The sequence below is a fragment of the Abrus precatorius genome, unplaced genomic scaffold, assembly GCF_003935025.1.
Source record: "Abrus precatorius isolate BTA unplaced genomic scaffold, Abrus_2018 Scaffold10, whole genome shotgun sequence".
NCBI classification, from domain to species: Eukaryota; Viridiplantae; Streptophyta; class Magnoliopsida; order Fabales; family Fabaceae; genus Abrus; species Abrus precatorius.
This window is the reverse complement of record NW_020874292.1, coordinates 1,816,507-1,833,144: the sequence shown is the minus strand read 5'-3', so window position 1 is coordinate 1,833,144 and position 16,638 is coordinate 1,816,507. Positions and strand designations below refer to the sequence as shown.

Genomic DNA, 16,638 nt, shown 5'->3' with positions numbered 1-16,638 from the left:
GTTTTGAATTAGTATTTATACTTTATATATTTAGTATATACTTCTCTATTAATTAAATAAATTGTCAATCATTTGAATTTATTTTATGAATCATTACTTTTATTTTATTTTGTTTAGGGATGAAATACAGAAATCGTATATATTTTAATTGAGAGTAATGATATCAGCACATTAGTGGGATTGTTATGAAATTTTACTCAAAAGTAAAATAAAATAAAATAAAATTGCTGCCATTAAATGACACCTATACATTAGCACAATACACTAATTTAGTATGTAGGGAAGGAGATGAACTATTTGTTGCTCCTAGGGATTAAAACAAGAATTTATAGGGTATTGCAATCAATTACAAAGGACTTCTGCTTTCGAAGGGGAATTACAGAGGACTTTACTACTCGAGATATTTAAGTTTGTTTTTTTTTTTTTCTTTTCTGGATATTTCTTTGGGGATGGATGGTCATCAGTTTCTATTCACAGCACAGCATACGCAATGACAGATAACCAGTGTGCGTGTGTTATAATGATCTGTCGTGATTGCCATTGTTGAGAAACAAATATTTACATTATACAATAAATTGATATAACACGGTAACCAATAACCATAAGACTATGACATGGCATCTTTTATTGGCAACACTCTCACCCTTCCTTGCCACATATATTTGTATTTAAATCTTACATTTGTTGAATGGAAAAATAAATGCAACATTTATGGAATGACAGATAACCGTGTAAGATAAGTATTAAACGAATCTCAATGCCCATTTTACTCGGATGTTTGAATAGCAAGCCAATGTTACTCCTGCAAAACGCATTTCAGCCGTTGAAGCTTCAATTAGAAACAGGCCTTCAGTTAGACATGGGTAATTTAAAACGCAATAGAAGTTGTCAAGGCAAAGAAAAAATGCAAGCTTCAAACTAAATCATATTAACTTACTCACGATCATGAAGTACTGTCTACTGCGATTACAGAGAAGTTAAAATCCAAACCAGCACTTCAACCTCAAGCTTGATGTGAATCCTTGGAGAGCTTAAAGAATGCAGCAAAAGCGCTGCCTTGGATTAGCTTCTGAAAACGAGTTGAAAAACGATATTCATTAATATACAGATCAAGTTTATTTGTTGGCTTTTTCATTTTTCTGTTTTTCAGAGGTTTCAGAATTTATCCGGATACTCTTAATAGAGTTAGATGCCAATTAAAGATGTTGAATTTAGAGAGAATACATGAATAATAAATGGAGAGTTAATTCACGTAATATACTGGTGAATGAATTTCAAGAAAACTTTTCTAAAATTATTTTCCAACTGCTCTGCATCATGTTTGAATTCAGCATGATCAATAATCACTACTAGCCAAAACACATTTCGATCTAAGAACAATTCTTGCACCAACTTTCTATAAACAGCCTATTAAAATATCAAAATTCATTAAAATAATAATAATATTAAAATTTGAAACAAAGTTGATATTAAAGTTAGGATTATGCTAACCAAGACTTTAAAAATACTTATTAAATAATTAATAAATAATAATATTTTTAATTAAAAATCACATTGAAATATATTGAAAATCATAAAAATAATTACATTAATTACGTTTTTTAATAATTTTTTTTTTTTTTAATGTTTGTCCTAAAAGTTATTTTCACATTATCTGAAACTTTTAAGATTGAAATGAATAATGGATGAAGCGATTAATTGAATTAATCAAGTATCATTCACCCCTGGAAGAAGCGGCAGCAACATGATCACTTGGTTGAGGATGAACCCGTCGATACCTTGCATGGAAAGGCCAAAGAGAAGCAAGGCGGGTCCACCTCCTCAAGCAACGTCTAAACCTACCTTCATTCTCTTCCTCCTCCACTTCCGAACAAGAAGACGACGACGCCGGAATCTCGTGTCTGCAAACAGGGCAAGAATTGTGAAGCCGCAGCCACGGAACAATGCAATTGGAATGATATATATGCTTGCATGCAAGTTCCCTCGCTTCTCCACCCACTTCGAACTCTTCCTGACACACCGGACAGTGAGAATTCTCTTTCAGATGCGTCGTCTCGATTTTCACAGTGGGAATCGCGTTTATCGCTCTCTCCGGCGCCGGCGCGGGTCCTGGGCGGTCGTTCTCCGTCAACTGCTCGATGAGTTCGTTCAGCCCTGGCCCGAAGTAGTAGTCCCTGGCGTCCACACCGCGCGGGAGTGGACTCTCCCGCGGGGGAATATTATTAATGGGAACGAACGGCTCCGAAGGATCCAAAGGACGAAGAATGATCCATGTGCGGGGACGGTGTTGGATTCCGGGTTCGGGTTCGGAGCTTTCGGGTCGGGTGGAGCCGCGGTGTCGAGAACGGCGCCTGGTCCGAAGGACGGGAACCTCTTGTGGATCGGGGTGGGCCCAGCGTCGGATGGGAGGGTCGAGCATGAGAGAAAGCGCTTCGAGCAAACGCGCTTCTGGAGAGGGATCGGGTGTGGTGAAATCCACCAAGAGCCTTGGCCTGGGCATGTTTAATTCCATGATGAATTGCCCGAAGCAGCGTGGGCACGTGATTTCCAGGGGGTTATCGGGTGCGGGACGGACCATGCGGTTGCACTGGAAGCACCAGTAGAGCTCGTTGGGCATTGCGCCGTTGTTTCTCTCTCTTGGTGGACTCATTGACATTTTTTTTCTTTTTTCTTTTTTATTTTGTTTTTTGAGAGTTCGTTATGTTTGTTATGAAATTGATGAATGGGGAAGCATTGCAAATGATGTTGTTATATAGAAGAGTAAAGGATGACTTATGGGTTTCCATGAAGTGATTCTTTTTAGCGCATAGGTTTTTAGGTTTCTCACTGTTCCTTCCTTTGGTAGGAAAAGCATTAGTGTTTCTTTGGGGCAAACTCCCAACGTTGCTTCTTAGTTTTTATGTTTTGCTTTCCAGATTTTGGATTAGGAAGGAGTGTTGGTGGCTTTCTTTTTTGGGAAGGAGCAACTTCTAAATGGGCCTAGCTACTTCCTTCACGCTTCACCAGCTTAAGCTATACCCAAACCCAAATATCCAATCCCTACTAGGCTCTGGCTCAAGGCCCACTTTATATCACATACAAATCTCTTAGGATGACCCCTTAGGAAGATGCTGATTCGCTTCAGAATCGAGCGATGTAGTAGTAACACTTTTCTTGCTGATAAGTTTGTCCAAAATCATGAGGATCTATGTGTAAGTATAATGTCCATGCAAGAAATCATTCAACAACCAATCAAAGAGATGTTACGAATATTATCATCCTACATTGCTATAAAATTTAAAATAATGTGTGATAAATGAGTAAACCATGGCCACGCTTAGAAGCTCCACCAAGTATGGTCTAATCAGCTTCATCTTAGTATCTGCACGTCCTTGTTCCCTTTCATTCATGAAGTCATCAAATTAACGGGAAAAGTTCACTTTTCAGCCAACTAAAAATACATTCATTCAGAACGGTAGTATATAGTTGCATGGTCACCCACTTTAAACTCCTCCATACAAATGGGACCAAAATTGTTAGAAAGCAAGTACTACAATCATAAGAATTACTGATTTAACCCTTTTTTTGTCAGAAAGTCTTCAGCTTTGGAACATTGTGGAATTTAAATCTTTTGTTTACATTTGCTTCTTAATCGTTAAGTATTTTTCACCCTTTAATTCAATTACAAGTTACATTTTACTAAAAGGAAAAAAAATGCTACTCATCAAGCACAAAGAAAAGTGTATGAATGAAAAAGAAACAATAACTTTATGAGAGAAACGATAGTTCGAGTCATTGATTAGTAAACATTCAGGAAAGTGAAATTCGAGATTATTGATATGATATTATTGCATCATCTCGTTTCCTTTGCTCTTCCTTTTTTATTAAGCAAACTCTTTTACGATTCAACGAGAACAGGGGTTGGTTTATTTACCGGGCCAAGTAGATCAATGCTACAAGTGGACATTTACTCATGTGGGTCAAGATGGCCTTTTTCGTACACTATAGTTAAAAAATAAAGTTAAATCTTTAGGAAATGGACTATGGTTCCATCGTGATACTAGCCCACTTCTCTTAGTGGGGCTACTATGTGCTGTTAATAGAGATTTTCAACCCAATTTCGCAAACACAATGATGACCAATATGAGACACCAAAATGATAGTCATCGATGTATCTTTTTCTCACACATGATTCAAACGAAAAAGGTTAGTGCGCATAGTTTAAGTTGGCACGTCCGAGTATTTGGGATCATATTCCTACATACATTGAGAGACTTTCTTAACTTGTAATGTTTAAGTTTCAGTTTTGACCACTTTTTTCACCCCAGAAATATTTTATCGATTGGAAAATGCTAGTAACACAAAATAATTAAAATAAATTTTAAAAAATATTCAATTTAGAAAAGAAGTATTTTAACCTTTTTATAAAAGTATAAATTCTAAAGAGTATGTTAAATAATGTATTCAGACGCATATTTTGTTAATATTTCTGTTTTAGGGGAAACTTTACATTTTGCGAACGAGTCATGGTTTTCTTATAGATGGTAAATCATAAAACTTGAACCTTACACAATTATACCTTTACAGTCAACAGTTTCTTCATTTATACGTTATTCTGTATCCTATCCCCTCACATTTGTGGAATGAATGGGATAAATACAATAATTAGTAAGTATAATATATGTGTGTGTTTTTGAAGGGGGAGGTAAATTTCTTAATATACTTCAACTTGTTCTTTTAATGCTTCTGGGGATATTTCAATAAAAATATATACTCATTAATGTTTTTCTAAAAAAATAAAGTATAATGATAGTCGCTTATGCTATTATACTTTCACTTGATTTTTGAGTATGTTAACACATTCTCAAAAAACTTAAATAAATTCAAAATTATGACTTTTTTTTCTAATTTTCACACACATACGAGGATGAATTCAAACAGGTTGAAAGTGGGCTCTAGCCCCTCCCTTCATTTTTTTAATTTTTAAATTTCATTTATAGAATTTTTTTATATATACAAAGCCATGTAGCCTTAAGAAATTAACAAATCTTTTTTACAAATCAAATTTGAGTACTTATTTTTAGAATGTGATTTTCTTTCAATTTAGTCTCTCTCAATATGTCACATGATCGCTTTGCTTAACCTTGCATGTCTCAAATTTTGTTATTTTTTATTTTTTCCAGCATAATTTTTAAAGTCAGTTGATCTCTAATTATTCAGCTATTAATGTTAAAAACTTTATATATCTATAAATTAAAGTTTATAAATTTAAATTTTCACATATTAGCGTTAATAACTAATTTACACAATTTACTCCTCCTTTCTAATATCTTATTTCTTAATTTATTATTGTATGACTAAATAAAATCTTCATTCTCAACAATAAAAAAATATCATATCATACAATACTTACTTCTTCTTGAAACAAATTATTTAAATTCTAACAAAAGATATATGTTATTGGTTGCGTATAAAATGAGTTGGTCGTTCGTTGACTTTGATAATGAAAAGAGAGGAAGAAGAAAAAAGAAACAAGGTTAATTAATGTTATTGATTTGAAAAATATGATGTATGTGGTGACATTTCCTTTCTCATTGGAATATTTTTCAAATGTACGACGAATTGTGACGGTCGTGGAAGCACTCAGTTACCTTCTCTCTCAAGAAAAGGAAATATCAAAGTACCATTTCGAACTCACCGACCATGTCTGCATTCTTGGACCTGAAAGACAAACTTCTTAAATGAATGCACTTATCATCAAATTACATATGAAACTAAGTCATCAGCGTTGATGGCTCACATTCTTTTCATTTGAAGCCACAAAAGACTTTGATTCAGTCCAAAGTCCAGGTCATCATAAACAGCAAGTATTGGTGATTTTAAAGTATTTTCTTATAACTCTAAATAATTTAACAAAATTTACTTTACCATTTCCATGTACATTCCTAGACAGGAGTAAGTGGTTTTGATTTATATCAGTAATTATTATTATTATTGATGGATGAATCATTAGCTGATTTTGATATACTCTGTTTTGTTTAACTTAAATACAGACAAATGATTATTTATTTTAGTTTTATTTTTAAAAAAAGTAAAAAGTAATTTTCACTTTAAAATTGATAGACTAAACTTAAGTACATGTACTTGGTAAAATAACAAATAGAGGTTGTGCCATCTATTTTTTGTAATGAAAAGTGTAAATGAGCTGGTGCAGTGGTATGATGTGGGAATGATGAAAACCATTTGTGTGGTCTAATTAATCTATAGGTTTTCAAATTGCTAGTGCAAATTTATTTGCGACAATCATATCAACTAACCTATGACACCCCTTAGAAACGAGGTTTTTATGTGCTCTTGAATCTTGGAGTAACACAAGTTTCTTATTGCCTGAGTTTAAATGTTAGCTGTTTCAATTATAATGCTTCCTTTATTTTTCTTCTCAGTGGTTTAAGTTTTATACATGGAATGAGAAATTTTAAAAATATTATTTAACTAATATGAGGGATAAAAGAAACAATATTAAATGAGACAGTGAAATATATTTCTATTTATTTAGGGATAAATAAAGAAATTCTACGAAAATAGAGATAATTAACTATATGTGCCTATAAGAAGGTCAGGAAAGACGATTGGATTAGGTGAATTGACTTGCGCACTCACAGAACACAAAATGTTGAATGATGACTGTGATTAGTCACTGTAAAGAAAGATAAGGTTAAAAAAATGTAAAGGAGAAGACATAGCAAAAGGTTCACAGCATCACGGCTTTAAGGTTTTGAGTTTACATCTTAATTTTGTCATCGCGCTCTGCTACTTTGAACTAAGGACAAGGCTTTGTTCTTTTTCCGTTTCAAAGGTTCAAACGTCACTGTGTAATACTTTTTTTAGTTCCTTATTATTAAAATCTCCATTAGCACTAGCAGGTCAAAGCAGACAACTTCCCTGTTTCAAGAGTGAACATATATATATTTGGTTGTATGTATTATATTTGTCATTTATTTAGCTAATAATTAAATGACTATTTTTGGGTTAGAGCCAAATTATCAATCATTTACTCATTTTATTAAAAATTGAAAGCTAAGCTACACCTAAGTCACTATGGAATTTGAGCTGGATTAAAGATATTGTCCATATTTTTCCACATTTTTCTGTTTTGAGCAGGTATATCAGAAGAGAGTGTTATTTCCGTTTTGGTTTGATGGAGACCATCTAAAAGACTACTCATGCATTTATCGCATTTGGAAATGCATGATTGAAATTGACAATTATTGTAGGGCATCCAATATATATTTTCATCTCAACAATTATTTGGCAAAATATTACAAACACTAAAAGTATATAAAGGGGTCACTATAATTTCCTTAAAAAAGGTATAAAAAAGAAACATGCATGTGTCCATCAAATAACATTTCTGGAACCGCAGAAACGACAAAATTTTCTTAATTTATCCGCATAAACAGTGGAATACGCTAATACAAAAGAAAGACAAAGTTTTCACGATGGCTTGATGTATATGAACAGAGTAATATATTCGACTTTTAATTGCAGCTTTCTTAAAACTAGCTTTCGGTGACTTTCAAACCTACCCTTCACTTTCTCCAGATCAGGAAGAAACAACCAAAAAGTAATAGTAAGTGAAATGGGAAGAGGAAGTAGAGAAAGAACACGAGAAATTAACAATAAATGGCAAGGGCAAGAGAATCCTTTACAAGCAGCTTCAATTCAAAGTGCTCAAAAATAGACTTCATGCAAGCTGGCCACCAAATGCACCCTTACACCTTTTTCAAATAGCTATTGCCATTTGAAAATTTGTTCCAATACCATGTAAAAATTTGTTTTGGAAAGATATTCATCTCTATTTTTTTAACTTTGAAAACACTCGCACAAATTTTTTTTTTAACGTAATTACATACCTTTTTTTTTCTATATTTACAATCACTTTCAACATAATTTTTAAAATTTTTAATCAGATAAAATTATATATATATATATATATATATATATATGTATAATGTCTAAACTAGCAAAATTGTAAAATTCTGTTCTAACCTCAATATACTAAAAGAATTACATATTGGTAATATAAAATTATACAATAAAATTTTTATGTATAACATTTTTATTTTTTAATAAAATGTAGATAAATACTCTCTCAAGTCCTTTTTATAAAAAACAAAAGATTAAAGCATCAAGATCAAGAAAAATAATTAATTTTGTTATGTTTTTCATAAATATAAATTTTATTTTAAAAATACCCATGATATTAAATAGTGTAGTTAGTAATTTGTATATTTAATTATACTAATAAAAAAAATATTAAAAAAATTTAACAATTAATACATTTTGAATCTATATTTTTTTCTTATAGTAAGATAAAAAAAATACTTTATTTTATTTTTAAAAAAAAAACCAGAAGAAATAATATATATTTATCACTTTGACATAATTTTTCATGCGGAAACAAGTATTTTTCTTTACATATGTTGTGTCTTTCCATATAGGGCAACACTTGTCAAGAGACTCATTTTATCAAATGTTATCATGTAGCAATTATGCAAGATCAATAGTAAAATATTTGAATATTATTTTATTTTAGTACTTAAAGTTAATTAAATAAGTTAATTCGTTTAGTTATAATATATGGAATTACTTGTGACTCTTAAGTTCAAATCTCTACTTTCAACTTTATATAAAATTTTGCAGTATATTTTGCTAAAAGCTTTTGTATCATTTTTTTAGTTACCTCTGCACAATACTTTTTCTAGAACTAATTTTTACACTAAAAATATAAATATTTGTTACTCACGATTATAAATATTTTGCTAATGATGTGCAAAAATAAAAAAATTTGTTGTGAGAAAGTAAATGAATATATATAATGGGTAATTTTCTAAAAAAATTACTGCAAAAACCTTTAGAAAGTTATAAGCGGGAATGTAAACCCAAGTCCTATAAATAGTTTCCACACGTTGTAATTACTAAATGAACTAATTTATCTAACAAAATTTCAATAACTAAATAAAAGTAGTGATTAAATATTGTAAAATACATGGGGGCTAGGGAGACAACAGAAAGGAAGGTTAATCGTAAGATTGGATTTTATTTTCTTTTTACTTTTTTATTTTTTAAAATTTAATATGCTGTTACTTTATTATTGGTTGTGCTAAATATTGTAGTATATCCATTCAAATTTAACTCCTTTACGAATATAAATACTTTGAGTACATAATTTGAGATTTTTTTTTTATATCATTGTAATTCAATTTTACTTTATTCTCTCGTTAATATATTTATAAATGTATTTGCCGTTTTTTTTTTTATGTACGAGAGATAAAGTTAAAATAATGATTTAGCAAATAGTTTGTTATTGTAATTGAAGTTTTCGGATTGAAGATCATACTCAAAGGTTTTCGTTGTCTTTTAAAGATAATTCAGTGTCAACTTAAGTTGCATCCAATATTTTAGTGTTGGTAGAAACAAAATAAGTCTAAAGAACTGCTTATTCATATACATTTTTAAAGACATTGTCCATAACATATTGTTTTTTAAGATTTGTTCCCTAGTAGTAAAATATACCAAACTAAGTTATAAATTTAATTATATACGTGTTCTTTAACGTCGTTAATTTATTTCATAGAGAATGCAACTACAATGCCTGGTTAGGATTGGAACTACTCAATTGGACAACTCCATTATTAACTCACGGCTTGTAAAACCGAAGGCCTCGTTTACGTTATAATAATGCGTTTTGATTAAATTTGAAGCAAACTAAAAGAATCCAAAAGGGTTGGTTCTTCTATAATTATGTTCTTTGTACAGGTCTTTACACTGAATCCTGCTGCAATCATAGTTTGCCAGATTAATATTCTTAATAAATAAATTACTGTTATGAATAATTATACCAGAGAATGTCTATTTTCTTAATTTTTTATATTTTTCATAATTTTTAATTTTATAACCATTTTATTTAAATTTAAATTAAAGAGATGGTATTCTTTGATTATAAATTTAAGCCTATAAAAGTATTTTATTTTTATTGAAGCGAGTTGATGGAAAATAAAATTAAAATTCTTTCTTCTTTATTTTTTTACTTGCTTTTTATAAATTACTTCTTCTTTTTAAAAAACTGAACAAGAAAAAACAACATATTATACCGTGTAATAAAATAGAATAAATAAATCTAGAGACTACTGGCTCATAATTATATTGAATGGCTCAAAATAAAATTAATTTTACTCACCTATTTTTCATTAAAAATTTGGTGAGACTACTATTACACAAACGTGGTTTCATGGTTGTATATTTAGTTTATATCATCAATGCATAAAAATGCTGATTAAATAATTTTTTATTACTTAGCAATAATTGTGTACCTCAGTTGGATGTATAGCTCCAAAATTTAAAAGGACAAATATTGGAAGTGGAAACATTAATGTGGGGACAACGACACCTGGGAAATATTCAAACGACAATGCCTAATGAATGCAAGGGCCAGACATGCTTCCCGCTCAGAACTCTCCCTGCAATACAATATTTTATTTTAAAAGAGGGGATAGTTATTAGTAGTTCGAAAATTTGCTGCACTTGACAATGAAATTAAGAAAATAAAGTTTTTTTATTATTAATTCTTTTTAATCACAAAACTTTAACTCAATTTTATTTAAAATGAACAATTCTTAATATTCAATCCGATTTTATTTATATGTTTTTTTAACTATATAATGACTAAGGTGTTAATTTTAAGAAAACAGTCACAGGATTTTAAGTTTATTCTCGTTTACAGTTAAACCCTATTAAATAATACTAACCAATATTTTAAAATACTAATAAATAAAAAAACCAAAAATATTATTGATGTACCTTCCACCACGTCAAATACTATCAAAATATTATTAATGCATTTAGTTAACATTTGATTATATCAAATATCACTAATCCATCAAAAGTCTCTTAAGAAGTATTATAAAAGGAATTAAAAAATAAAAATCAAGATACCATTTCATAAATATATATTTTAATAATCTAACTATATAAAATATAATTTGGTCCCTTGATTAACTACCTAAACAAATTATCAAAATTAAATAAGAAACTATCGTTAGCAGAATTATTATTTTTATCTAAAAAAGTTGCATATTTAGGTTAATTTATTTTATAATTTCTTAACAAAAATAAAAAAATCAAACACTTGCATTTACCTGCTGCGGGGTTACTGGCAGCGCCGCATGTTCTAAGCTAATGGGGATTATTGAAGAAACTTTGACCGGGAGAAAGGGTTGATGTAAGAGAAAGAAAACAAAATTGCCTTAAAATCTTATTTATTGGTGCAGTTTGGGTCCTGCTCAGAAATTGACCCCGCTTTAGGCGTCCAAACCAATAAAACTAGTCAATTAAACCACACTCCTTCCAATTATGATATACAGGTGTTTTTAAGAATATTAATTGAAAGTTTAATTCTTTAATGTGTTTAAGAAGATCTATTGTTGAATTAATAAACAATAATTTTATTAAAATTATAATATTTAATGCTATTAATGTATTGTATAATATGATTTTTATAATTTTTAATAAAAATTATATATAAATTTATATTATGTGTATGTTAAAATAGACATCAAAATATTTGTTAAATTAGACCATTGGTATTTTAATTCATAATTTTATTTTAGCTTTTTTTTTTTTTTATCATTTTAATTATAAGGGTGCTTTAAATAAGTTTTTATTTATGTATATATAAAATATTAATTTCGTTAAAAAATTACTATCGATTATTTTTTTTATGAATTTTAATAAGAACTTAATATATTTTAGTAAATTTTTAATTGTCTCATTTTTTTCTTCTTTTTATTTATATTTTTTTCTTTCAAACTCTAACAAAAAAATTATCATTTTCTTTTCTTTTCTTTTATTTTTCTCTTTTATCCTTCGTCTATAATTTTTTCTTCAAATTTCGATAAAAAATTTCTCTTATATCTCTTTTATTAGTAGGCCTTAAGTTTATAGGAGAAGACACAAAAGATGGACAATGACAGTAATATTAAGGCTGATTTCTTATTTGCGCTTAAGTTTTCAAATATTTATATTTTCAAAAAAAAAATTAAAAATAAGATTTTTTTATTTTTAAATTTAGACTAGATTTTAAAAATGTTTTTGAAAAAATATTTTCTAAAACACAGTCAAACCAAAATCATAGTTATAGTTATTTACAGAGTCAATCAGTTCCCTTACGTAATTATAGTTGAAAAGACAATAACCTTAACGTATTATAGTTGTTATAATTTATAACTAATGATTCTCATTACAGTAATCGTAAAGGCATATGATACGTTACAGACTCTTCAATTATACTCTGTTTCCCGATTTCATTTTATGGCCTGCAAGCGCGATGGTATATTCTTTTTTAAACTCTCCACCCATTTTACTTAAGTGAAATGTATATTTACAATGATAATTGAAAAATACGTTTAATTATTGAATAAAAATTAATAGTTGAAATTATATATATATATTAATAGTTGAGATTATTGGAGCCATCCAAACACCTAAACGGGGCAAGTCAGGTGATAATTGAAGTTCAATTCAGCATGGTGTTAATGCCCCATACTGCATATCTACCCTTTCCTCGTTGGACTTTTTTGAGATGCATGTGAGTGGTTGAACAAGAAAGCTTAAACAAGAAGAGATTTGAATCCAGGGCTAGATAAAATACAAGGTGAAATTACTGGCATGAAAAAGAATCTGACATATCTTAATGAAAATTAGGGCAAAAAAATTGTAAAGGGAGTTTTAAAAAAGTAATTTATATGCTTTTTTAGAATGGATGAACCTCAGATTGTAGATCCAGCATGCTAGAAAAGTCATAACCTTTTCCCTTTTATTTTGTTAAAAGGGATAAAGATCTTACCCACCACAACATCATGTGCCCACAGTTAACAAAATAATAATGATAATAATAATAATGGAAAGAGAATTCCTGTCATTGTCCTACATGAGGAGAGCGTCACATGGATTCTTATTACAAAAATATAATGCTTTTATAATGTCATCCATTTGTTTCCTTCTCTTGTAATTTTATTCGATCTAAGTAATGGCGGTTTCACTCATAATAATACCTTCAACAACATGCAATCGGCTTACATTAAAACTAGTAGACAGGATTTTTTGCTGATGGGTTGTTTTGACCCTTCATTAGGAGTTGTTGGCCTAATTAGAGTCTTCACCTTAGCTTATCAGCATCAGCTGTGTCTATTCGTGCCAACAACTTAGGTGAAATCCGAGTATGGGGCATAGCCATGATTCTCTGTGCATAAAGGGTCAATCTTACACAACCATCTGCTTTTTCACATAAACTTAACTTCCTGTTGGATTAACAGCGAGAAAAACGCCTTACACAAATCTCAAATGTACCTCTCAGAGACTACGTTGTCTTGGTCGTAAATGAAAACTTCTCCAAACCGCCCCAACATGGATTTTAGCGTTAGCAGGATAATTGCCAAAAAGATGAACCAATCCGCGAATTACTCAGTTTTAGAATGTCAACTCACAGCCGATACAAATAATCTCTAAGGACCAAAAAAAGAAGATATGATAAATAGCCTTTTCCCGTAGGATCAAGCATGCCAGTGTTTTACTTCACTTCTCACAATGCTTAAAATAAAATAGGCATAACCCATCAAGAAAGAACTTCAGAAAATTCATCTTTCATTGATATACAATGGTTTATGTACAAGTTACAGTGTGGTGAAACAAACATCAAAACATATTCTCTTCAACCACCAATAAGCATTTGCTCACCGGGGTGACATCTTCCAAGTACTCAAAATTAGTAAAAATTTACAATTCCAAACAAAAGCTAACATCTAACTAATTCTTAGACATCAGTATCGCAAAATTTTCCATCCATCCTGTTCTGAACAGCTTTCACAGCAGCAACTCTAGCAGCAGTTGCAGCCTTGTTAGCAGCGATTACTGCTTTGTTAACCTGATCATCAACCCGCCTAAGGTTTATAGCATTCTCTGCTGTTTTCCTGGCAGCCTGCAATTCAACCCATCAAAGAACACAACATGTCTGAATGAGAAAACACCAACATTTGTAAAGGAATTATAGCAAGAACTAAGTATCAATAACAAATACCTGAACTGCTCTGAGGACAGCATCAGATTGTGGTGGTAGAGGATGCTTGAGGTTGCCAGCATCCCATTCACCACACCTTCTGTCGCCGTTTCGGAAAGTATATGAGCCAATACCTTGCCTACGACCCTCATGCCATGCTCCCTCGTAGCAGTGTCCATTGGCAAAGTGGTAAACCCCAAATCCATGTATTTTGTCTCCAAAATACTCTCCAGCATATCTATCTCCATTTCTGCAGCATATAAAATAGTTGAAAAACTACTCCAAAACCTGTTATTTTCTACCATAGTTTCCCATGAAACAACACATGTTAACTAAAAGAAAAAACTTTGCAATAATTCCATCAGTGGACAAAATACACAACTCATTGCCAGATCATGTAATGGAAGACACATATCAAACAATTGAACAATCAAGACATCCAAATTCGAGACAAGTCAAAACTGAGAAGTGAAAACTAGAAGCAGCATCTCATAAAGTGGCAAAATCCAAGAAATAACAAACGGAGGAACAGAACAAGGGACACCGATTCCATCGAAGAAATCCTTAATTAAAAAAAAAAAAAAAAAAAAAAAAACAGAAGCAGAAAGAAAAATGGGATCTTGAAAACAAGAAACCCATTCACCCAAGAAACCGATTGACCAAAGAAACCAATAGAATGTTAAAAGTGAAAAGTTATAAGAACCCAACACAGAATTAACAGTATAAAATGAAACCACGGAGAAGGTAGCAAACAGACCTAAAATGGTAACAACCAAGTCCGTGCTTGACAGCATACTTAAACTGACCAATATAACAGCTAGCATCGGAGCAAGTCTGAAGTCCCATACCATGACTCTGACCATTACACCATTCTCCAGCATAAGAATCACCGGTGTAGAACCTGTAAACCCCATAACCATGCCTCAATCCTTGCCTATACTGACCCCTATAGCGACTCCCTCTGGCCCAGCTCTCAATCCCATACCCATCATACCTTCCATCAACCCAATCACCCTCATACCTCCCATTCACAAAGTAATTGTAAACCCCACTACCATTACTCCTCCCCTTATGAAACTCCCCCTCGTAGAAATCCCCATTGCTGTAAAACTCCACACCTTCCCTTACTATCTTCTCCTTCTTCACCTTCGTTGTTCCCCCTGAGTCACCGATAAACCACTGAACCGGCTTCGCCTGCGCCTTCGAAAACCCCAACCGCTTCACGTGCTCCTCCCACGAATGCTTCACCACCGAAAGCGACCGGTGGATGAGACCCTTGTTCTTGGACGCGAAGTAGAGTGCCACCGCGATGAAAATCAGCGCCAGCAACACGTTTTCCGAGGTGGGAACCTCGAGGTAGAAGAAGTAGATGAGGTAAATGGAGAAGGAGGAGGCGCACAGAAAACCGAGCGAAGCAACCGCCAGAACCGGAGTGGTTACCCGGCTCGAACCGGTTCGAGGGGTTTGGGGTTTCTTGTTGTTTTTCTTGTTCTTGTCGTCATAATCGAGGAGGAGTTCGTCTTTGTTCATGGATGAGAGGCTGTGAATGGATGATCGAATTGTGGGGGAAGAACTGAGGAGCGAGGAGTGGGTTCTGGTTAGCTTGCTCTGGCTCTTCGGATGCTCCATTTTCTCTCTCTCAATTGGATCTTCTCCTCCGGTACCGGGATATTCTCACCGCCGGCAACATCTCACGGAGGAGCACCGCAACCACTCACGCGCTACCATTCAACTGTCACAAAACACACAACCACACTCCACTGAACGCAAATTAGAACGCTTCTCGTTGTTATTGTTATTATTATTAAGAAAATGTGAAAGGAAAGAGAGGGTAAAAATGAAGAGAGCGGGGAGTGGGTGCCGGGTTTGGTGTATTTATGGAGCGATAAGAGGGGAGGGAGTTAGATTCAATATTGGCCGTTGGATTCTGAGATTGTGGGGTTGGGTTTTTGGCCGTTGGATTGGGGAAGAGGCGTCTTGACGGGTAGATATGGTCGTCGGATCTGGGTTGATTCAGCGTCGTGCCTTTTTCGCTTTACTGTAGCAGACCGCCACGTGCCGACTCACTTTTTATGTTATGTTATTCTTCCATGTGACTCGTTCCCATTAGGTTAATTTTAGCCCCCACGTTCATCTCAATCACTCTTCATAGCCATCTTCTCCTCAAGCTTTATATTAATATAACTATTTTTTTAGGCTAAATTGATACATCATCTTTACCCTTTTTCAAAAATGTATGATATATCTCATATTGAAATAAGTATAAATATCGATAAATGTAATTCTATCGAATTCAATTCACTATAGATGTGAGTGTAGTTGGCGACACTCCCGTTCATACTTTATTTAATTATTGATTAAGTTAATAAACAACATCTCTCTTTTCTTTCTCTTGGTAAGGGAGGACCAAAAATAGCGACTTGTTTTACTTTATTGTTGTTTACCCTTCTTTGGATCTTAATTATCATCGACCTTTTTGTTTCTTTTTCCGGAATTTTGCTTCCTACACAAAATGATGAAACACCATTTGCATGCAAAATAAGTAT

At 32.2% G+C, this 16,638-nt stretch overlaps 2 protein-coding genes across 3 annotated transcripts; both read right to left on the bottom strand.

Annotated features, from left to right (window-relative positions):
- Positions 1-936: 936 nt before the first annotated feature.
- LOC113872479 (E3 ubiquitin-protein ligase RZF1) lies at positions 937-2,703 on the bottom strand. Of its 2 annotated transcripts, none has more exons than XM_027510070.1 (2): positions 1,723-2,703; positions 937-1,069 (listed from the first exon to the last, which is right to left on the bottom strand). In XM_027510070.1, the coding sequence occupies exons 1-2, from the start codon at positions 2,654-2,656 to the stop codon at positions 1,032-1,034; spliced, it is 972 nt and encodes a 323-aa protein (XP_027365871.1). In that variant the 5' UTR covers positions 2,657-2,703; the 3' UTR covers positions 937-1,031. The 2 variants fall into 2 exon arrangements, with proteins under 2 accessions (XP_027365871.1, XP_027365879.1); XM_027510078.1 differs by having other exon boundaries at positions 1,020-1,069; positions 1,779-2,703.
- Positions 2,704-13,669: 10,966 nt separating this feature from the next.
- LOC113852777 (phosphatidylinositol 4-phosphate 5-kinase 5-like) lies at positions 13,670-15,912 on the bottom strand. Its single transcript, XM_027483147.1, has 3 exons — positions 14,850-15,912; positions 14,114-14,342; positions 13,670-14,014 (listed from the first exon to the last, which is right to left on the bottom strand). The coding sequence occupies exons 1-3, from the start codon at positions 15,719-15,721 to the stop codon at positions 13,850-13,852; spliced, it is 1,266 nt and encodes a 421-aa protein (XP_027338948.1). The 5' UTR covers positions 15,722-15,912; the 3' UTR covers positions 13,670-13,849.
- Positions 15,913-16,638: the final 726 nt, after the last annotated feature.